The 24,562-nt window shown below is 38.5% G+C and overlaps 2 protein-coding genes across 5 annotated transcripts in view; one reads left to right on the top strand and one right to left on the bottom strand.

Annotated features, from left to right (window-relative positions):
- LOC127468401 (uncharacterized) overlaps positions 1 to 24,562 on the bottom strand; it is a 132,932-nt gene that overhangs the window by 98,694 nt on the left and 9,676 nt on the right. The gene's annotated exons all lie outside the window — the stretch shown is intronic.
- Positions 1,592 to 18,231, top strand: KNG1 (kininogen 1). The gene is made up of 11 exons (XM_051781507.1): positions 1,592 to 1,899; positions 4,770 to 4,880; positions 5,807 to 5,891; positions 8,209 to 8,381; positions 10,084 to 10,191; positions 12,311 to 12,392; positions 12,949 to 13,115; positions 14,530 to 14,637; positions 15,560 to 15,649; positions 17,147 to 17,276; positions 17,611 to 18,231. The coding sequence occupies exons 1-11, from the start codon at positions 1,705 to 1,707 to the stop codon at positions 17,796 to 17,798; spliced, it is 1,437 nt and encodes a 478-aa protein (XP_051637467.1). The 5' UTR covers positions 1,592 to 1,704; the 3' UTR covers positions 17,799 to 18,231.

The raw sequence follows: 24,562 nt of genomic DNA, 5'->3' as shown, positions 1-24,562 counted from the left end.
TGGGGAAATTGGTTTAATCTATTACCAATCAAACCAGAGTCAGATCATGACAAATAAATCTTTAATACACCTTTCCCCCACCCCAACCTTTTTCTCAGGCTTAACTTTACTCCCAGTTATGTCTGTCTCCTCTCCTCAAGCAGTGCAGGGGGATGGGAATGGGAGTTGCAGTCAGCTCACCACATGTTGTGTCCGCCACTCCTTCTTCCTCAGGAGCAGGACTTCTTACAGTGTTTCCCTTGCTCCATCCTGGGATCCCTCCCCCTGGACACAGTCCTCCATGAACCGCTACAGTGTCGGTCCTTTCCACAACATACAGTCCTTTAGGAACAAATTGTTCCAGAGAGGGTCCCCTGCAGGGTCACAAGTCCTGCCAGCAAACCTGCTCCAGTACAAGCTTCCCACAGGATCATAGCTTCCATGGGGAATCCATGTGCTCTGGTGGATCCCTGCTCTACCACTAACCTCCATGAGCTGCAGGGGGACAGCCTGTCTTACCATGGTCTGCCCCATAGGCTGCAGGAAATCTCTGCTCCAGCACCTGCAGCACCTCCTCCCACTCCATCTTCACTGATGGTGGTGTTTGTGTAGTTTTTTCTCACATATTCTCACTCCTCTCTCTGCTATTGTTCTTCCCCGGTTCTTTTTTTCCCCTTCTCCACTCAGTTATCCCAGAGGAACTACCACCACTGCTGACAGGCTCAGTCCTGGCCAGAACTGGATCCATCTTGGAGCCAGCTGGCACAGGCTCTGTCAGATATAGGAGAAGCTTCCAGCAGCTTCTCACAGAAGTGAGCCCTGTAGCCCCCTGCTACCAAAACCTTGCCACACAAACCAAATACAGCAAGACACAGCTGGAACACAGGAGCCGAGGCAATCCCAAGGTGTTCAAAAATCCAAAGAAAAGCTACGTGGTGCCAAACACTGGAGAAGAGCACCAGATGTTCTCAGCCAGCTCTAATCCTGGCTCTGCCAGACACAGGCAACACTGTTTAATCCTTTGTTCTTGGGTGTCACATATCCGTAATGGTAACAAAGCACCATGGACTGACTAACCCATGGTCCAAAGGCAGCCTCTGCATGGCAGCAGAGATGGACATCTCCAAGAGTACTGCCTAGGACAACGTTTATCAAGTGTTGTTGAAGACTTACGTGACATTCAACCATATGCATCTATCCAAAGACTTTTTTCAAACATGTTCTGAGAGCTACAGTTCTCAGAACTACTGCAGTTTGAACACTGAACAGATCTACAAAATTTATAAAGCTGTTGTGCAGAACTTCCTTGCCACTGTGACCTTCTTGGGTGTTTTATTTAAGCCTTGTAGAATTCATTCTCAGTAGCAGTTTAGATGTTAAAAAGTCAGAAAGCTACAAACATTCTTTCTCTTCTCCTCAAGAGCTGTCCTGCTCAGTCTAAACATGTCCCCAGCTGCAGCCATTTATCCTGTTATCTTGATGGCAGGTGGATAACCTTAGTGTCATTCTGGTGACCACACAAAGTTTATTTAGATAAACTCAGAAGTTTATTTGCAGTATAAACAGGCTATGATGAGAACCAACCAACCCCAGCAGCCCACTTGTTCTGTTTACTTAGCTATTGCTCCTGAAAAACAGAAGAGGTGACTAAAACCCTGTCAGGCACTTCTTTTCCATTTGGCTTTTAAACAGCCTTCTAATTCAGGTGGCCTTTTTCATCCAATTATGAAACCTTTCATTGTACTAGCACTCTGCTGTAGTTTTTTCTGCAGCAGAGCCATCCCTCTTCCATATGAATTTTCGGACTGTGATGATCCTGATGTCTTTAGAGCTGTCGACGCTGCACTGCAGAAGTACAATGGAGACAGAGCAACTGGTAATCAATTTGCTCTATATGTGGTGATGGAAGCCAAGAGAACTGTAAGTAGACTTTGCAAAAAAAAAAAAAAAGTTTGGGTTGTTTATGCAGTGTGAATCAGTGTATCTCCATCTCATTTGTAAGGGGGCAAGTATGACAGCACAGTGTATTCCAAAAACGTTTTAAAAAATCAAAGTGACTTGCACAGTAAGATACTCGTTCCCATGACAAGCAGGGATGTATATTATGTTCTTATCAACAGAACTATGTGTGCTGGTGAATTGCTTACTAATACAAGGACTAAAGAATAGGAAATTTCTATCACTAATACAATTTGTCTTACTAATCCGCTCTGTTTTCTCCTTTCTTTGCTGGGAATTCCATTCCTTTCCATCATCACTAAGGTTTTCAGATCAATGGCAAAAACCCACTTACTAAAAACATTAATATAATTATAATCTTGACTTGGCAAGAGCAGGTGTCACACATAAAAAAGAACTACCTGTTAAAGTTTGGCAATACTCTGAACTGTTTGTGAATATTATTTGATTGACACCTGTCCTAAGTCAAAGATGTAACTAACAGCACTAGGTGGTATTTTAGTCAAACAGGGTGACAGCTAAAATTACAGGAAAAAAAAGAATGCAACATGATCCTTTGCCTGGAGTCCTTCTGTATAGCTTTAATCTAACAAAAGAGTATTTACCTCTGAGAAGCATACAAAGATGGTATTACCATAATAATGACAAGCATTACTTTACTTGAAAATAACATTAGCATTTTTTTCTACTGGATTGGATTTTCAGATGTAAACCACAAGAAACCCAGTGTCAGAGAGAATATTTTGCAGCTCATAAGACACTCTTAACCAGATAGCAATTGACCTCAGAAAGGGGACGTGCATTCCTTGCCTTACAGCAAACTACCGACATCTCCTGGCACCTGCCCTCTGCTGTTCCTGTTTACACACTGGGGAGATTTAAGCGTGTGGAGACAAAGACTAAAATCAGGAAATCCTTTATACAATTAATATTAAATAAATGGTCTTACTGTTTTCACTGAACTACACATATCTTTAACAATAGCCAAATGCAAACATCTCTGTATCAGAGCTGTAATACCACCTTCTTTTTGCTGATGTTCCCAAAGGAGTTTCAGTATTTTATCTTGAATAATGTTGTATTTTTAAGAATACATATTTATTGCAATTATTATTCATCGTTCCTTCTCTAGATATCCATCTTTCCTTCTCTTAAAAGATCTGAAGTGGAAATCAACTATTACTTTGAATCATTGATTCGATTATGATGTTAAGTAAAAAACAGAGAAAAGGAATCTGCAATTGAAATTTCCTTATACTTGAGATTCTTTTTCTAAAAAGAGTATAGATTTTACTCTTTGTTAGTCTCACAATGTCGAATGCATTAATTAAATAGCTGGTTATTACATATTCATGTACATTCATTATTGATATGGTAATAAAACATAAAAGCTGACTAGTGAAAGACTAAACCTGCCCCAGTTAAAGGCATAGCTGTTCATAATAATAATGAAATAAACCAATAGCAAATAACATACAGAAACAATGTCTTTTCTTATGTATTTTGTTTACTCACTGAGCTGATTTATTGCAGATTTAGAACACTGCAACAGAGAACAGAATTTGGCTCTTTTTAAGTCCCAGATAATATAATCTGATGCAGCTCCATAAATGTCAATTTCTTCCTGCTGAGGATTAAGTCTATTATATTTTTAGAGCCCTTTTTATCCTTTTTTACAACCTGCAACCATTATATCAGGTACTTGTACACTTCTTCGTAGCTGTAGCAATACATAACAGGAATTGAGAGAAGGCAGAATATAAGTCTGTGTCTCCATCAGTGTAAATCCAGTATATGCCACCCACGCCAGCTCAGCTTCATTTTCTTGGTACCACTAAGGCAAGAATTATCATTTAATTCTCCCAGCAGAGACAGAGAATAATAACTGGTTATTTAAGAATAACCAGTGCTAAAGTACAGCAACTGCCTGTTTGTATTTGAAAAGTCACATTGGCAGAGCATTTTTAGTGGCTGTAAAAGATTAGTAACTTCGGACTTCATACCTTCTCTAACAGACGAACCACAAACTTTCGTGTGCCACTGTCACCTGTAGACACAGGCCCACTACTTGATTTATGGCAAGGAGAAAATGCCCACTACTGATTTATCAACTTCTGAAATACTTCCACTGGCCAGGCCAAACCCTGCTTAATACTTTTAATTTCATCTTATGTGATTCCTGAGGCTGCCTCCACTGCAGCTCAGCCTTCAGCGCCTACAGAAAACCGCAGGCAGTGCCAAAGGCTGTCTCCAGAGCACGTGCCCTCCTCGCCCCTTCCCGCAAGCAGGGCAGCTGAAGTTCCCCGGCACCAGCAAGGAAAGGCCGTCTGGGCACTGCCAGGCTGCCTGAGGGCTGCTGGCTGCTGTGCCTGGGCTGCCAGTGGAGCTGCACAGAAGGAAAGTAGACAGATCTGGGAGGAGGCCAAGAGTGAGAGTGAGGGAGTCAGACAGGAGCACAGCCCAAGCTGGTGATTATGCTAACTATCCAAACAGCCACCCAAACTGGCTTTTTTGGAGTACATTTGAATGAGATTATAAAACCTAAACACTTCTTCCTGGTTCTAAAACCTTTGGTACTACAAGTTAAAATGAAGGTAGTTGAGCATATTGTATCGATTATATCAACATATTGCTATTGTAGGTAAGGGCTAAGTAATATAATTAGATAAGTTAATATTTGAAGTACCCTGATCTGGGAGACCAGCAGCCAATATGAAAACATACTATAAAATACAAGGTAACCAATGAATAGTATTTACTTTTTGGAGCTCTTATCTTTTCACTTGATTTATTACTATGCAAATGATGACATGTATATTGTTCTAATCCAGGCAGGTCCTGACCCGCAATTCTACATGAAATACCGAATACTTGAAACTTCTTGTGCCATTGAGGAAAACAAATCCTGGCAACACTGTCATTACAAACCATCTGCAGAGGCTGTAAGTATCTGTTCTTCTTACAAGTTCTCTGTACAGAAACATCAGTATAATGAACAGGAATGTAATTGCTTGGGGGAAAATACAGTAGAAAAATTAACTTTTTTAGCTGTGGTGCTTTTGAAAGCTTATATGACTAAAGTGCAGTACAGAAATGTTTAAAATTCAAAAGTTAACCATTACAATAATGATTTTTCCTTTACAATCCTGAATATATGCAGAAAGGAACATTTCAGCGCTTCAATATGAAGGTTGACAATAAACCCAACATAAGATACGTGCACACATGAGAGTGCAAGGGCTGTAAAACTTTCTGTTAATTATGTATAATGGAAACTTGCACAACCAAATGCTGACATGGAAGTCACTATAGCAGAAAATTTGGCAGAGGGCTTTCAGCTGTGTAAAGCAGGCCTAGCTCGTGCTCCCAGAGATCAATCAGTAGAAGGTACAACAGGGGGACACACACTGCAGGAACACTGCATGTTCCCAGTAGAAGGTACTGTTATTTCACACAGTTCACAGGATGATTAATATTATTTGAATCTATATGAAATGTCATGGTCATTGCTGCATGTCTTGTACTAGCAAAGAGGAAATTGGGTAAATATTTTATACAGTCTTTGTTCAAGAGGATGTGTTAATTTCCATTATTCTGATTGTAAATTCTTCAGTTAATCAATACACATCATACAAACACAAAGCAATCTTTCAAGTTATCTGCTCAGTTCATCCCCTACTTTCCTCACAATAAAAAAAACTGGTCCTTTTCCAGGAAAAAAAGAGCAAATTAGACACTACTACAAATGTACACATCAATCCCTTGCCAGAATCTGTTTGCAACTGTCAGCTGTCCTCAACTAGAGGAATATATAGCACTGTATTTTCCTCAGCAAGTTTAAGGCAGTTGTTGCCATATGTTTTTGCAGCAAACAGGAGAATGCACAGCTCGAGTTCACATGAATGATGCCGAAAAAACAAGTAATGTTTCACAAGACTGCAAAATTTTCTCAGGTATGTAAATATTTGGGACAGTATTCCACAAATACACTGACAAATAAGAATGGAATAAATATAATGCTGAGACTTTCAGGTAATTTTAAAGGTAGCAGTTCCTTATCATTCTATTCAGGCATTTATAAAGAATTTTTCATAAGCAATTACACGCTAAGGACAGAATTTCACTTCACTGTTATACACATGTAGACTAAGCCAGTGAAGCATTGGCAGTTTCTGTCCAGGGTAATAAAAATGAGCATGTGTGTGTAGTAACTTTCTTCAAGCACTGAAATTATACCAAGTTAAAATGAATTTGCTTAAGACCAAAAGCATCCCAGTAACTTAAGAGACTAGATACAACTTGTCACACTTAAAATTTCTGTCCTTACTTGTTTACATATAAAATTGTGCCAGGAATAATTAGAAAAAAAATTTTGTATGACAAAATTGCACCTCAATTTTCTCCAAACTAAAAATGAGTATTTCTGTTAAAGTTTACCAAAACAAATACTTACTTCAACCAAGAAAAAAACCCTGAAATTTCATTTACAAAATAAAAATCTAGCAGTGAGGTAATTATATGAGACACTGTGATATCTTTTAGACCTTAACAATAAGCATTACTACATTTCTAACCTATAAGATATTCACATATGACTATTATATTCACATAGAAATTTCCTTTATTAAAAAGAGATCACAGTGTTTTAAAACTTTGCAACTGAGAGCTCTATGCCTAGTGTTCTCAAAGACATATCCAAACTCGTTTTAAAAATCCATCTGTCTATTAACTACAAAAGTATTTACCATGATTTCTGAGATGTTTGGCAATTTATATTTGTTTTTTTTTTGTAAAGCCAAAAATGGCTTTACCTACAGCCAGTGTACTTCTAGGAACTGCAGTACCCGAACTCCATGTTCTACCGCTTTTGTAAGGCAATGGTGACATCTAGTTGCCAGTAAAAGAATGCACGGGAAATTTGCATTTGAATCTTTGCTTAGAAAGCACTAAGAAACATACATAAATTAAATGAATCATGTATTCAGCCTAAGAAGCTCATCTCTTCTTACCAAGTTGTAGCAACTCTAAAAAAAGAACACACATTTGTTCAGCACTGTCCTTATGAAAGTGCCCAGACCACGTCGGTCTAGAACTGGGTGTGCTCTTGGTTTATTATCTCCTTTGTGACTACTTACTGAAAACATGGTCACACTTTTCCATAACATGTATATATTTGCCATTACGGAGTCAAAATAAGTGATGCTAGAAATACTAAGGGCCAGAGTTTGTTCATGTACCCCTCAGAGAGTTAAGACTAAATATTACTGCTTGCACTGAGATATTCCAAATGTACAGAGGAGCCAAACCAGATCCAAAGGATTCAAAAAGAAAGAGTAAAACAACAGATCCTGATGGGTGAGGAGTTTCCCCACCATATTAGATTCAGCCTTTTTGGTGAAACAGTTTGATCTAACTGACCCTGGACTAGTTTCCTGGCTGGTGCAAGCTGGCGTAACTTCATTAAAGCCAGTTTGTGCCAGCTGAAGATCAGGCACACAAATTTTACTTCAATTCCACAGAGACCACATATTGTCCCACTTTCATTCTCAAGCTCACTGAATCGTGAAATTAATTTATGTACTGAACTATAAAATTAATTTATGAAAATCCAATCCATGATTACTAGAAAGGAAAGAGAGTTAATAGGATTAGTAGTAGGAAACAGAAGTTTGAGCATCCCTGTCAAGCTTGTGTTTCCACAGCCAAGCCAGCTGGTTAAACCTGAAGGTAACACCAAGTGGTACCTGGCAGCCACAGTGACTAGCAGGGGCACTAGAATAGTCCCAAGGGCACTCAGAGTCAGAACAGTTCACATGGCTGAGCCAAAACGCTCCTGCTGAAGTCCCCATCCCCAAATACTGTGAGGACAGCGAGCAGCTGCCACTGTGGGTGAGCTTTGAAGAACCCAAAGAACATCCCCTTCAAGTTGTAGCCTCCACTGGCTCTTCCCTGACTGAACGAAATGACCCTTCCTTAATGGTGCCAAAAGTACTTGCAAGGTTTTTCTAAGATTCAACAATTGCTCAAATGGAGTTCACTGCTGAAACCACGCCTGGATCCCAATGCCACGGATGGACTCTGCCACCACAAACCAGAGCATGTTTCTAAATACAACAAACGTCTTTGCAGACCTTGAAACAGGAATGTGGGGGTTGCTCATCACACCAGTTAGAAGCAGGAAAGGTTCTTGCTCGTTCCCAGGTAGGAAAAATTAAATTCCAAAGCTGTTTTACATGAAGTCCTATATTTTTTGGTTTGTTTCTTTTCCAGATGTGTCAAAGATAAGAATTACTCAGGTTCCATGTCTTGGATGCTACCATCCTATATCAAGTGACAGTTCACAAGTGTCAGAAATTCTGCAAAAAGCTATTCAAAAATTTAATAAGGAGGGTGATGAGCCTGCCCTTTTCAAGCTTGTGGAAATAAAACAAGCCAAAAGACAGGTTTGTGCATTATTTTTCTCTATATTTTACCAAAAAAGCAACCCAAAGCAGGTACCTTGTTTGTTTTGTGTACTTTTCTGATATTAAGGTGGCTTATATTTCATAATAAAGCATAGAAAATGCACATAAAGTGTAGACTCTATAAATCATTATCTTCCTTTACAAGGAATCATTAATGGTTACCAACTGGATTTTCAGAGCTGACAAGTGATAGTACATGCATTTTTTTCTTTATCTGCAGTTGCATCTAACTGGTGTTTAGCACCAGTTTATTTGCATTCAGTGCTGACATATGCACCTTGTGCCATCTCAGATGCTCCTGGGCACTTCACTTGGCCTCTTCCCGAGGCTCCAGCAGGAGCAGATCTCTCCTGGGGTCTGTGCCAAAGCTGCCAGCCTGCACAGATGTCTCACATACTCTACAGCCTCTCAAACAGCAGCAGGCATCTATGTTTTTGCAAGGCAGTAGGGCCCATATGTCAGCAGCTGCTATACACTATAGGGTGGGTAAACACCACATAGGAAAAAAGGGAAGAAAACCAAAAAGCCAGAATGCCACTCACAGAAACATTTCTGCATGCAGGAATATCTGATTTGCTAGAAATAACTGCTTGAGTTGTAGAAGTTCTGTGTCATCTTGTATTCCATGCAACAATTCCTTCCCTGTGAATGGTTCTCCTATGGACTGGTGTGACATTGCTAGAAAGTAAATTTTCTTATTTAGTTTTTAATGAGTGTATAACCTGACATCAAGTACAGACCCTTTTCTTTGAATGTGTATGTATTAGTCAAAAAGCATCTTCTGGTCTCATGTCAGTTTGACCCATGACTTAATTCAGACTTGTCCTCTTTATATTTACTGAGGGCAGTGATCCTCTTTGCTGAAAGACAAACTTGCACAACATTTAAGCCACATGACAAAATCTCACAGACAGACTGCAATCCAGCAGCTGGAAAGAGAACCATCATGTCACCTCTGGCCAACAGACACGAGTCAGAGCCCTCCACTTCAATTGATCTGGGACGGAAAGTTCCTATATTCGATTATTTCTCCTTTCTAACCCAGTGTTACCTGACCCAATACTAGATATGGAGAGATATCATGGGTGAGAAGTAGTAGCCACAGTGAGGAAAACGGAACAGCTTCCTGGAGGGAAATTTTTAAAAAGGCTCACAAACCTGGACAGAACAGTGTGTGGGAGCAGGCAAAGCCTGGGACAGACACAGTTATGGGTAGATGATAAATGCAGGACACTCAACAACAAATGATGTCAGCAGCATAAAGTTACATTATTCAGATACTGTTTTACTGTGTCCCACGCTCAGGAATGCGGGACTTGCCAGACTGTATTAGTGTAGTCATCTATCTAGACCAGCTTCCTGTCACTGGGAGTAATAAGTAACAGTTACTTTGGAGGAGAGTGCAAGAAACCCAGCAGGATGAGGCTGTAGGTTTTCCAGGAAAAGTGAAAACCAAATACAAAGTGCACTTCTCACATATGCAGGACTTAGTTTACTTTTTGTATCACAAGGACAAAAATATTTTTGCTGTCCATGGACACTTTATGGTCAGTGGTTGCAAAGTGATTTGATGGGAAAGCACTAGAAGAATAGTTTTGCCTTCTTTGCTAATCACATTTAATAGTTTAACTTGCAATTTGGTATTGGTTTAAATCAGGTATAACCAAAATATCTCTTCCAGGTGGTAGCTGGATGGATTTACAAAATTGAATATGAAATTGAGGAGACAAATTGCTCCAAAGACCAATTTCCAGATTTAACTCCAGAGTGCAGAATCACTTCTAGAGGTGTAAGTAATCTTCAAAACCTGTTTATCGAGAAAATATCAGATCAACAAATAATCATTGAGATGCGACTTAAGAAAATATTTATAGTCTTGCTTCACTTTGTGAATGAAGTTTAAATCCAGTCTTATACATAACTATTTATGCAATTAGAACATCCATGTTTTCTCCTGAATCAGTGACTAAGAGGATCACTGAAATGTTTACAGATTACTCTACAGAATCTAAACAGTTTCACACAAATAATAAATCCCTTGAGAAGTTCCTATCCAGATATTCAAGGAGTTACTCATATACAACCCAAGAAGCGATAATTAAAATTAGCACCATTTTTCCAGTTTAAGACATATTTTCTAAGAGAAGTAAGTAGCTCAATTATTACTCAACCTCTACCACAGTCCAAATAAGAGAACTTCAAAAGAAATTTCTAAACAAATATACATAATCTAGCTAAACAGTGCTGCAAAAACAAGTCCTCTCTCAGTTTCTCTGACCTGGAACTGAAGTAGCTGTACCAAAAATAGAGGCTTCCTCTCTTAACTGACCTCCCTGAATCAGCTCACAAGGGGATCAGACAAACAATTCTGCAAACACAAGGCAGAGGGCAGGAATGCAGAGTCACAATGAGCAGTGGTGGTGAACGGGAGGGGACTGACTGGCATCTGTTTCAGCTGTTGTGGAACTGCACTACTGAGGGTTACATTCAAGAGCCTCTCCTGTTCCACAATTACTCCTTGTACATTTGGAGAATGTTTCATACCTCTTGATCAAAAAGGGAAAGAATGACAACACTGTGGTAAATAACAGAAGTGTGAGAACCAGACTAGCTGAAGCAAATCCCTGCATTACCCTCATTTGCCCTTAAACCTTAAGCAACTTACTTAATCTGCTTGAGTCTGAGTTTCCCAGCTGTCACCTACAGGTGATGACTTCTGTCACCTCACCTACTGCAGGAGCTCTCCCTCACTCACATACTGCTTTGGTAACCTAGGGTTTGTGGGATTAGATCATTAGCACTTATCCCCTGAACTGTTAAGCAGCCTTGCTAATAGATCATTGACAGATATTATTAGACTACCATATTCCACAAATATTCCATACCTTGAAATGACCAAATTCCATGGAAGCTGTTTTGTACCTTTATTTAGCTCAGTACTATGCATTTTTAAATGGGACAACCAGAACTGCACCCTGTATTCAACACACATGTGAACCACTGAGCTATACTGGGATATAATGTCAGTCTCTTTAACCCAGATAATAAGTCTTGACATTATTTTTTATTATTTTTTCTAAACCACCACTAAGTAGACTTTTTTATGGATTACATTTTCAAGTATCTGTAATAGCACTAAGATCTTGATCCTGAATTTTAAGCCTTCCTTCTTATTCTACAGTTAATTTGACAAAGGATTTCACCAAAACCTTTTTGAAAATCTCTGTATACTTTATCAACAAGTCTCTCTACCTGTTTTTGTTGATGCTTTTGAAGAACTCTGACAAATCTGCAAAATATTACTTCTGTTTACCACAAAAAACCCAGTCTCTCCTTAATGTATTCATTCCCTCCAGTTCTTTCCTTATTACCATTTCTAATCACTGGAATGATGGAATCAGTTTTATGGCTCTATAACCTTTTAAAGAAAGAACAGAACAATATCTGCTTCCTTCCAGCCCTAATATATCAAGGCAATTTAAAGCAAGTCACCTATCATAGTTCCTTTAGAAGACCTGAATAAATACAAGAAACTCAGTAATGTTTGATTTGATAATTGCATAATTTTCTTTTTGATCTGTACAGTTTGAGACAGAAATTCCACAGAGTTCTCCATAAAATAGGATTCTGGCTTGTAAACCTCCTAATTTTTTTTCTGTAATGAATATATACAAATAGTTCATTTGGCTTCTCTTTTATGATCTTATTTTCTCCAAGTGGTCCTTTTGAATCCTGATCATTTAATGGCTCTGCAGATGTCTGTCAGGCTTCTGGTTGCCAGTATATTCAAGGAAGGAAGGAATTATTAGTAGCATGCTTGACTTATTCTGTTAGCAGGAAGGTATTAGGATGTGAATTTGTTCCTTATTTCTAAATAACAAGGAGCTGTTTTGCATTTTTTACTCCAGCGTGTAGGCAAATGTGAGGCCAAAGCATATCAGAATCTTCAGGCAGAGATTAAAGAGATCAAGAACGAATGCAAATTTCAAGGTATGTCGTAGGCACTATCAAATTTAAAAGTCCTGCAATTTTCAATGGTTTTTATTGTTATTTAGTGTTACTTTTTTCCCCATGTCATCTATCTGGGCATAGATTACCACAGCTTCAGTGGAAGCACAGCACAGGGAGCACAGTACTATTGCATGTAGTAAGTGCTGCACTCTCACCCTTGGTTTTCTTCAACACACAAATTCATTGCTGATTTCATGCACCTCTTGTTTCACCTAAATCAGGTCTTCCCATACATGTAGCTGTTCCCTCTCCATATAAGCTGGCTACCCACAGTGGGCACCCGCAATTCTTGTTTCTATGAAAGAACTGTTGTTAAATGTCCAGTGTGACAGTAGATACTGATGCAGTGCTCTTCTAGATAAGCAACATGTGTAACTGCTGATCATATAAAACTCAATGATATTTTGGTTTCATTTCACAGACCCAAATATGAAGCATTCCAAAAGGCAGAGGTTCATAACTAACTGTTTTTCCCAGCCTTTACGTACATTGAATCTTTTGTTTCTTAGATCTGAACTCTGTTGGTCTCTTTCAGTTGAGGAACCAGTTCACCCTGCCATTTGTCCAGGCTGTCCAAGGCCTATCCCAAGAACCAGTCCAGAACTCAAGGAACTACTGAAGGTTTCTATGGAGAAGTACAATTCGGAGAGCAATGATGATTTCTACTATAAACACGGAGAAATAGAATCAGCGACAGTGCAGGTTGGCATTACAGACATGACCTCATCAGTGGTCTGAGCTGAATGGGAACTAAAGTTTGTATTTAGCTTTCAAATAATGTTTTCTTCTAAGTGTCGATACATTTGGTAACTGAAATATCCATGCAATTTCTCTTGAAAAATTTTATCCATCTTGTCTTGCATTCAAGAACTATTCAAAAATCTCCCATCCCTTGAAATTTAATTTTTTCCTTAAAACAAAATGGTTTTAAAAGCATGGGAAGAAAGTTGACGCAGAGTATTTAATTTCTTTTATCTACCCCACTTTTTACCAGCCTTTGTAATATACCTTAGACTTTCAAAGTATAAAAGATCTATTAGACAGAACTACACCCTTGATCTACCCTACCAATACTCTCTTTGTTATTTTAAGCAGTGTCCACCCTAGAGTAGGTGTAGCATCCAAGAAATGAGGCTTCTCAATTTACCTTAGAAATCTGTTATTTTATATACTCATTGTTCTGCTAATAATAGTCCATCTAGATTTAGAAAAGGATATCTGTGCATAACATAAGATAAACAGAGAAATAGAGCTGGATAAAGAGGAACAAGGAATCTGGAGGATAATATTGGTCAGCATTTGCATCTGCTTTGTTTACTGTTCCAACACATCAAAACAGAGGTTAAAGACAAAACTGAAAATAAGACGATGAAGTAGTTCAGAAAATACTTGGTCACACCAGAATTTTTCTGAATAGCTCATGTTATCTTATTAATAATAAGATAACATGCTTTTTCTTCCTTTTTTCTTCTTTCAAACTTTTTTCTCCTTTCTGACTTTCCACATCATACTGATATTAGCACACACACATTTTTAAAATAGACTTCAGAGAGACAGAATTTCATGTTTTGCCTGCTATCTCTGAAGCAAGATATATTATCTCAAGTACTGTGAAAAAATACTAAGAGAACTCATAGCAGGCACATTCTTGAACCCTTGCAGATTCTCTCTTTAATGAGTTTGGCAAATAGGTTCATTTTCAGCTGAGCCCATTCATCACACACTTCATTTTATACACATTCCACTTTTCTTACATCATATTTGGCTCTCTACAGTGCTATCTCTAATGATTTCATGTGTTACTAACAAAATTACTACAGGCATCAAATAAAACAAAGTCAAAATTGTGGGCCCAATATTATTCTGGTCTCTTTTGTTTCCTTCAGCTTCAATGCTGGAATTTTTGAGAGTGGGAACTGGAGTAAATAAGTTAGTTGATTAGAAGCAGATAAGTTTACTGAGAAATATTTTAATATTGTTCTTCTTAATACATGTTGGCCTAGTGGTTAGGACTTGTAGAACATAAGTAGTATAAGCCTGTAGAAAACAATCTTTCCTGTGAAGCCTTTTCAATAAAATGCTTTTAGCATAGAAAGCCTTTTTGTTACATTTTCAGGTGGTTGCAGGAAAAAATTATGAAGTAAAATTTAGAGCCCGGAAGACAAACTGCTCAAAGAAAGAGTTTGAAAACCTTAATGAAGACTGTGAGGCCACATTAGATGGTGTAAGTAATGATGATGTTGCCAACTGTAATGTTCCTAATAGACAAATTCATTTGCACCAGAAATTGTAAACACTTCAGTAAAATCACTTCCTCAATTCTGTTACCTCTTTCAGTATACTTTTATTTCAAGAAGAGCAGCTTTCACTGTTTGTAACCCAAGTGACATATTAGGGAACTGAGTCACTCCAGCTGCAGGATCAGTGCTCACTGCAAAGCCAAAGGAACTTTCTTTTTATAATAATTAACCAAAGAAAGGAAAGGATGAGGCTGCTGAGAAATGAAATAGCTGTGATGCTCCTGAGTCTGTGGACTCACAGCTAAGGAAATCATGAGACTGGAGTGTTACCTGTGTGCAAGGGAATGGTGGCTCTGGAGTGCATGCTGCTGCTACCGGGAAAATGTGCTCCAAACACTGGAAAGGCACTGATAGGGCCAGAAACCATTGGCAAGGGAGCTCTTTGGGAAGGGGGGCTTTATCCCCCTCTCTTTTCCCACCATATGAACAGTGCTTACCTGTGAGATTTTAAAATTTGTTTGTGCAGTAGACAGTACAAAATAATAAAAAAAAAGCCTTTATCTCTGTTTCACTTTCCCAATTTGAAGTAGGAGAAATACTATCAACAAACGATATTTCTTAGGAATATCATGAAGATTAAAGTTAGTGGTCCAAAAGTGCTGGAGATGAAAGTTCCAACTTTCAGAACCCAATCTCAAATCCAAAGTTGAATTAAAATGTTCACATAGGCATACTATGACCTCAAAAATAAATATCCATTGCTAAGATAGATTTCATAAATATTTGGGTAAAGTTCCAAGTATTTTAAAATATTATTAGAAAAAACATTCTTTTTTCAGGCACAACTCTCTTCCTTTGTGTCTGATGTTTTGTTGCCTTAACGTGTCGGTTTTGTTTTGTCAACAGGCATCACTGTCGTGTGAAGCACAAATTTATGTGATCCCATGGGAGAATAAAATCATTCCAAAGCTTAACTGCTCTGAAGAACGGAGACTGGTATGATTGCTTTTCATCACCCACCATCTTAAGTAGAGCAAAGAACAAAGGCAGTCATTAAATTCTCTATTTATTCCAAATTATCCCATATTTTGGACCAAAAATAAAGGAACACATAGTTCTTTTAACAACCTCAGTAGCGCCACACTTCTCCCTCTCACCCTCTAACTCAAGTAACCTGTCCCATTGAAGTCAGCTTCTTCACCAGGTGAGACAGTGGCCAACAAGGTGATCACAACAACAAAGGCCACAGGACAGGGAGAATGTCCTGCCTGTTGACTGCTCCTCTGTATTGTCAGTTATGTTCTGAAGCATCAGGCCCCATCAGCTCCTTTAAATTACTACTCATACTAGGTTTGAAACTTGAAACAAAAATGTATTTGGCAACACAATAATTATACCCCACAGATTTCCAAAGCATGTGTGAACCTTTTCATATCAGTTGAGTGGCAGATCCCCTGCCACTGTTGTCAATCTCTGCCAGAGGATCTTTCAGTTTCTTCCTACTCAGCTCCACAATTAACTAGCCCTGAACATGGGGCAGTTTGAAAATCTCAGAATGGAATATAAATATTTTTATTATCAGAACTTTCTGATGATTGCCAGTTTTTTAATAAATGCAGAGATTCCCATGCTACACTGAATAAAGACAGATTAAGTTGCCCTCGTAATTAATAACTTCACTGTGCTCAGAACCCTCATAACTATGTATCCATTATGTATCAACTAATATCTTTCCTCTCTATTTTCACTACAATATTGTATCCACTTCAACTTTCAGATTTAGTTCCATCCCAAATAACTCTGATTTGCAGTTAGATAATGATCAGAGGCTTTGGTGGAGAGAAATGAAACCCATGTTGGACAGTGACTGTGCACCATGTATTCAGTCTTTGTCTTCCAGTTGAACAGTGACAGGGGAGTAGAAATTACTCAATAACAACCGAGTGTTTCATATTATCAGCTTTAATCTGTGTGTTATTTCTAGGCAGTATTCTGAAATGCATATGCCAAATCTAGAGGCAAAAAATTGAATAGTTACATTTTTATATAACAAAATGGCACAGATCTTTTGTATATTCTGCTATTGATACTACTCAGAGATGTGTTAGCCTTTAGCATAAATTGGTTTTATACATCTGAGTATTATAATCTAACAATTATGGGGACATCTAGTCCTAGAAATCAACTGTATTGTTCATAAATTAAAACCGGTACATGTGTTTTGCCCTCTATAGTATCATTCCCCTCTTTACCTGGCAGAATTTCAGTGATATAGACATTTTTCTTTTACACATACAGCTGTTAAAATATTCCAGAGTTATTTTGGAGGATATTTATGTTTGTATGCTTATCACAGAGAGAACTATTTAATTTACTTTGAAAATCTACTAAATTATTCAGGTACTACAATGGGCCAGCTTCTGAATTTTCCAAATCTGAAGCAATTGTTCTTGTTCATGTAACAAATGTGGCTATTATGGCTATGTCTTTTAGGAATTTTTTGCAAGAAGGCCTCCTGGATTCACACCTTTCCGGAGTGCTTCACCCTCACACACTGTAGAAGACAGTCAAAGTCCTGGCAAAGGAACAAAGGAAGACAATGGACAGGAGCCAGAAGGCAAAGGTGAACCTGAGCATAAACATGGGCATAAGCATGGGCATGGATGTAAAAACAATCATGAGTCTGACAAAAGGCATGGGTATGAAATTGGTTGAGGGTGCAGAATTGGCCATGGGTGTGGGCATAAAAAACACAGTAAAAATGGTAAACAAACATCCAACCCCCAAATCTTCTGGAGAGTCCAGTGAAAGGGGTTTTAATGAAAACAAAACCGTCCCATCATCCAGTGCTGAAACAGCACTGGAGTTGGTTAATCCAGGGATTGCAAGAAAGGAAACCAGTACACCTGCAGAGCCACTAATTCTTCCTGATACTTCTTTATTTAATGGGTTGCCAGATCGCCCAGAATCTCCTCACCCCAGATGTCCTGGAAAACCATGGAAACAAATTATGGATCTTCCAGACTCTCCTAGCTTTCCCAGAGAATTCACAAATGAGGATCTCTTGCCTTCTCCAGCAGAAAATGTTGATTCAGCAACAGCAAACGAAGAGGAAGACTTTGATCTCGCAGATGCTTTACAATAATTCAAACATTGTAGGATCCTTTTCAGAAATGATACATAGAAAAAAAGAAAAATAGTGCCTTTTGAAATGTATAAAATGTGAAGAGGCAAAAGCTCCTATTCTGTTAACTGAAAGACTCAAGTAGGTCAGCAGCACTTCTGGGGACCTAAGACCATATGGCAATACTGTGTATCTGCATATATTTGCAAATATGTAAATCAGTGTAACTCATCTGCCTCAAGTTGCTATAAGCACAAAGTGAATCACTGCATCAAATCTCACTGTATTATATTTAAAAGAATGGCAGAAAGAATTTTGCAGATTACGTGAAGATTCTCAACCAAATATGGGTAAAACAAAAGCAAGACAACAGAGAGCAAGGGAGCCTCTTCATATATATGAAATAATATTTCTCTGATTTACTGGAGTGAAATAAAGACCAAAATAAAACAAAGGAACCTGTTTTACCTGTCAATTTCTTTAAACAAATTAATATTGCCCCCACTAGCAGGTTGGATAACATGGACAGCTGAGAGAATCCTAAATAAAGCACTTTTGTTATTCCCTATACATATTATGTTAACTACACAGTAGAAGTGCTATGATTGACAGATTTTCATGTGGCAGAAGGGCACAAATATTACAGATCAGACAACAAAATTACAAACTCTTGAGACACCTAAAATTTGTTTGCCTTCTTCCATTATTAGGTTGTGCATAATTTTGAGACTGGGCTGAATTTTCTATTCTGGATATCTTCCAAAGGTTCATGGTTTTGTGGGACACATTAGCTAAAAAGCATTGAATATTTCTTGCAAATTAAAACATGTTTTCCCTCTGTATGGACCCAATAACTTATTCAGCTGAAAAAAATATAATACGCAGCAATAAACAAATTAATACTATAATTCCCAGATCAGCTCACCAGTTTGAGCCACTACTTGGTCCCATAAAAGATTATTGACAGGGTAAGGTGCTACAAGTGGTAACATTTCACTGATGTTGAAAAAGACCATATTGCTTGAAAGCACAGAGTAAGTATAATCCAACACAGCTGCAATTCCCTGAAGTTGCTCATCCCAGCTCCTGGAATTCTGTGGCATCAAGACTATATATTCAACAGCTGGGAATGGGTCCTTCATTTGTGTGCTGTGCTTCTATGGCCACCACCTCCCTGGTGAGGAAGAACTAGACAAGTGAAGTCCATTCAGAGAATGCAAACTGATGGATGAACAGGATCAGGAGGTCTTGGCACAACAGGTCCAGGATGATCTTGAAAGAGAAGTAGCTACAAGGAATGGTCAGAAGACACAGAAGTGGAAAGGACAGAAGCAGGGTGGAATGATATGGACAGGGTGAAAAGAACAAAAGAAAACAGCAAATGAGTGGCAAAAATTGAAACAGACTGAATGGGATGGAGAAGTGGGTGAAGGCACAATGGCCAAGGAGCTAAAAAGGACAGGAACTGAAGAAGGGAGGTAAGAACAAAAGTAAAATGCAAGAGACATGCAGGAGGGTCTCTCTGAATTGTGGCAGGGCAGTCCCCAACACATCACAGAACTGAACTCATGCTGCCTTGAATCTAAACATTCCCTGGTAGTGTAGGCACACCTCCCCTCTCTGGTGCCTTGTTTCTTTTTTTCTAATTGCATTAAAAGCTTTGGTGAAATGTATTGAAAAAGTCATGAATTTCAAAATTAGAAATGGTCCCTGTGAATATAAACTCAGCCTGGTTATGTGCATCTAAAAGTTTTGGGTTTTTTTCACAGTATAACTGGCTGCCATATAGACAGACAGACATCTGTCATGACTGGTGATACAAAATCAGAACCACTGTACTTCCTTTCTTTCTGAAAACTAAGTCACCAATCTTTCAGAAGTCACACAACTTAGCTGGAGCCCCATTTTAGAGAAAGATACAAAAATAATAAATCCTGGATCAATCACTTATCAAATCCAGCATTTCTTCCCATTTCTTTCCTTCCAGAATAAAATGCAAACTCTATCTTCTCTTTTTACCATGTGACAATTACTAAACTTACAAAGCTAGACAAAGGAAAGCCTTGAGAGTTATCTTTAGTTCTCTGCTTCTTTTCTCTTTTTTCTGAATTTTGACTCGTATGATTTTGTCTGTATCTCCAAACTCTTTTGTGTATGCTGAATTATTACAGAGAGCATAAGCTCAAACCAGTTTTTCTTTAAATCACCCTAGCAATTTAAGTAATTAGCACAAAATTGCAGTAAAAGAAGTAAAGGTGCAAAGATGAGGAAAAACAAAGTTTTCTTCCCATTTCTGATGTCCCTGATCTGAATGAAAAGACAGTCACACCCTTGATGTATTCTCCCCACAGAGAATCATGGGGAGTGATTGTACATGATTACGAGTAGTGAGACAGACTGAGTGGTCATTTACCATGTGCTATAGTGATGATGTGAGGTTTCATTAATGTTTAATACAAAGATGACAATTTCAATTTGCTTTTATAATTTACAAAAATTATTACTTTTTTAAAAAAAATCATTCTGGAATAAAAATCAGTATTCCAGTCTAAAGATCTTGAAACAGAACGTTCAGATATTTTTAGAATGGAACATTTCAATTTCTCATTGACATGTTCTCATTACAACAAAACAGCACCTTCGGAGGGAAGAATCTGCTGTCAGGAAACTACTGACCAGCCTTCTTTCAGCTCTGCTGCTGAGAGCTCTGCAAAGCTCCCAGCTTCTCCTACTGCTGGAATCGCGCTGGCGCACTCTGTCCAGGGACCACAGTGGCTAACGAGTACTCTCCTCCTTGGCCAGCAGATGGCACATTTTTTGCCACAGGGTTTATGATCACCAAATTATGTCAGCTTTGTGATTGCCAGGAAAGGCTTAGTAGGCTTAACAGTCAGCGTTTCGTTTGGGTGAGTAACAATGTAGATAAGAACACCCCATCTGTGCAATCTGTTTTAAATATTAAGCTCTAGCAACAGATCTCCGAAGTTTGCCAGTTACTTATTATGAGCAAGGTGTATAAATAATGCTCTAAGTGTAATTTCATGAACCTAAAAAATAAAGGCTACTCCTGCACCAGAAAAATTGCATTCTTAGTGATGCAGACAGTGCAGGAACTATGGCTCTGGGGTATGAAAACATGTCTGAATTAAAGTTCTGTTGATGATACTCCTGACATCCAGAGCCACATGATGGCCATTCTGCAGCTGTCTGAATTTAATGTGCTCTCTCTCTTGTTCATTCCACCTGTGACTGTGGGACAAAATATGTATTTTAACTGACCATGAAAATTCCTCAGCTTTACTATGGATGGCCTATTGGATTTTTGCCACAATTCAGACACGACCTTTCAATCACACTCAGCAGTTCCAGTCATCCTCCTGTGCTATGTTGACACAGTGTAAGCCATGGGAGAGAGCTGTGCAAACACCTGACATCAGAACATGGGGAGCATGAACAATGAACACTGGCATTTGATAAGATGTAAGAACCCATTTCCTTCCTTGTTTTCTCAGGTCTCTCAGCCAGCAAGATAATTGCTCCCAATTTAGGAATATCAGCTCTGAGGACAAGAGGCTATAGAATTAAAAATGACATCATTGTGTGGCCATTGAGCTCTACCAAATCCAAACTACAAATTCCTCAAATATTCTTAAAAAATAATAATGGGGGTAGATATTTTCAATTCTATAACCAGCTACTCACACACAACTCCTAATGCTGCTGTGTTTACAACACTACATTAGTATAATTCAGCTTCCACAGTTTTAATTAAGCTTTAAGTGAAGTTCATTTGGTAAAATGTAATTAATAACAAAATGTTTCTACTGCATTCTAAAAGAAGAGGGAGGTTGCTTCAAGAAGGAAAGAGGGAAGGTTTTCCTAATTGGGTAAGGTATCTTTCTGCAGTACTGGTAGTACTGCTGTTCCTGCACTGGTTTCAGTCTGCTACTCAGTGAAGACTCAACCATAAGCTCCAAAGAAGTAACTCCTACTAATATGGAGTAACAGGGATTTGAAACTTGACAGAGATTCTTTTCTCTTCTGCCATGAAGAGAAAAGTGCTGATCTGTGGGTTGAAGATCAGGCATTAAATTACTTACCTTACTGTTTCAGTTCAAACTGAGCCACAGAGAATCAGAATTCTCTGCAGAATCCAGAGATATGCCAAAGAATTATATTGGTTTTAAAAGTGAAGAGCAAAAATATATTTATTAGAAGCACTGTCTGAATTTGTTGGATGCCTCTCCACTTTCCACCGGATGCACTTATCACAGGAGCCATAACAGACCAGTTGGCTTGAAACAAAAAAATAATAATATGAGTGAAAAACAAGGGAACAAGTCTGACTAGGGCAGAGAATGAACAAGGAAGTACCTGTCACTCAGGGAGGACATATTTTTAACTGAAACTTAGATTACTATAAAAAAAACTCAAACAGTTGGGGTAGACAAGAATTGAGAATTATTGATTTCAACTTGGGGAACAAAATGCTCATCAACAGAACATCCACAGGAGCTATAACATGTTTAAAGATTTTGACTTACATGCCCAAAACAGTATAGTTTAGTACTTTGAAAATCCACCAGACACATGTGAAGGAATATAGTTTTATTTCTTATTCTAACCCCTAAGCATGTCAGCAGAAGTTAATTCCTTGACATTCAATCCAAAAGAAAAAAAGACTAATGCCATCAAACATCACGTAAAAGTAAATCTACTATAGCTGAATTCTCTTCATTTATTCGTGCCAGCTGTTCTAGCAGCTGTATATCAACAAGAAGAGTAGAAATGCTCATAAACTAATAAAAATAAAGGGGTATAATGGGACTTAGCTCGGGCTTTACAAAAGAAAAAAAAATCAGTTCCAGAAGGAATCTAGAATTCAGACTGATCATTTAAGCAGCCTTGTGACTGCTAAACTAAAATCTCCTGTTTGAATGCAGAGGCCTGATTTTAAATTGTGCTGAGAATTAACCTTAAATTAACCTTAAATAGCATTATGGGTACTCAGCATTTCAAAAATTAGGCCTTAGAGCACTCAGCCAAAATCTATGGTGTAAAAAACTGATATTACTTGGAAGTGGCTGAGATGGACATTGAGCAGTGCAATGCCTCTAAAAGGTAATTATGGGCAGAATTAACCTTCAAAGTAGCTCTTATATTTTACAGTGCTTTGGGAATTGGTGCAGGTCCTGGTATTAACAACAGCAGCACTAGTGGCTTAACAGCTTTCTTTGGTGGCCCAAATACAGAGATCAGAATGTTCTGGGTAATGTTTTGCCATACTTCCTTATTCTCTTGATCATTCCCACAATATAAACCAGGTGCAAGAAGCAAGCAAACCAAGCATAAACTATGAGATCACCTCTTTCTTCAGAGTTCAATCCAGATGTATGGACAGAATAGTAGATTTACAAACAACTCCTCTGCCCTGTTTAGCTTCCAGTTAAGTTACTTTTCTATTGTAAGACAACCGAGATGCCTCTGGAACTTTGACTCAAGGTGACAGATCTGTCGGTTGTAGCCGACAGTTTGGCACAGGAACAGTGTCAATACAAAGGGTGCAATGTGAGTGCACTCCACTCAAAACATATCAGCACTGCTGGAGCTCTGCTCTTTTTCACTGTAATACACATCAGCCACCATCAACCCATCAACTGGAACCAATAAATACACCGTTTGCAAATTTACGAGAATAACCTGTCATTTAGCAACACTGTGCTTCTGCCACCTGTTTTTGCCAATGAAGAACTATTAAATCAATCTTAGACTGCAACACTAACTGTCCACTAAATAGCTATTCTAAGGCAACTGAATTTTAGTCTGCATAGGGTCCATCCATTCCTTCTTTAACAGTTACTGTACAGAGAGGTGTTTATTATACACTCATATTTGTTTGAATAATCACCTTACAACACTGAAGAACCCAAACTAGTTTGACCCAGAAGTTCAGTGATCTCTTCTGGAATGTAGCACCCAATGCTCTGTGGAAGTCAGTCCTAAGACAAACTCAGCAGGGCACTTAACAACCGTTTGGAGCAGAAGGTGATTAAACCTCTTGCTGACACTGAACTGAATCACAATCACTTGTATTGCCAGGGGGTGCCTCAGCCATGGATTAAGCTCAAAGGACTCATGCAAACCTTAACAGGATGTTATCAACCCCAAGTGTACTGGGGACAATAGTAAATAAAAAGAATGGTTCTGAAGACTGCAGAACTATCTGCAGCTAATGAGTCTGACAAAACTAGTCTGAATCACAAAATGAGTCTGACTAGTAAAAACAGACTTAAACATCCAATTCCCCATGACACACCTTGGAAAGGGCAACTGATATATTTGTGTTTGATGTACCTTACCCAGTGCCACTCATGGCTGGGAAATGGCATGCATGAGCTAAGCTCTATGATCTCAAAGAATAACAATTTCACAGTGTGAGATGGTAATACTTAAAAAAAAAAAAAGTGAATCCCTATTTACAGCCTGAACTGCTGAACTACCAGGCTGCTATAGGAAAAAATTCACTCTGACCCAAACTGCAAACAGACTGCAGGAGAATAGTCAAACACCATTTGATAAATGGTGATAAAGTGCAAAACAAGAAATTGTGAGAAAGGGCTGTTCTATCCAAGCACACTCGATACCACAGCAAACAGATGGTTAAGCAATATCAACACAGGAGTACCAGCAGAGCCAAGACAGCATTATCGCTGCCTCCACAGTTTGTTTTACTCTCTTCAAGGCCCCACAGTTCAAACACGGCAGGTGTGCTGGGTTGCAGTGCA

This window comes from Manacus candei, unplaced genomic scaffold, assembly GCF_025592945.1.
Source record: "Manacus candei isolate 608988 ecotype Guabito, Panama unplaced genomic scaffold, ASM2559294v1 h1tg000015l, whole genome shotgun sequence".
Lineage (NCBI taxonomy): Eukaryota > Metazoa > Chordata > Aves > Passeriformes > Pipridae > Manacus > Manacus candei.
The sequence above is the reverse complement of the archived record's forward strand: the minus strand, read 5'-3'. Positions and strand labels throughout refer to the sequence as shown.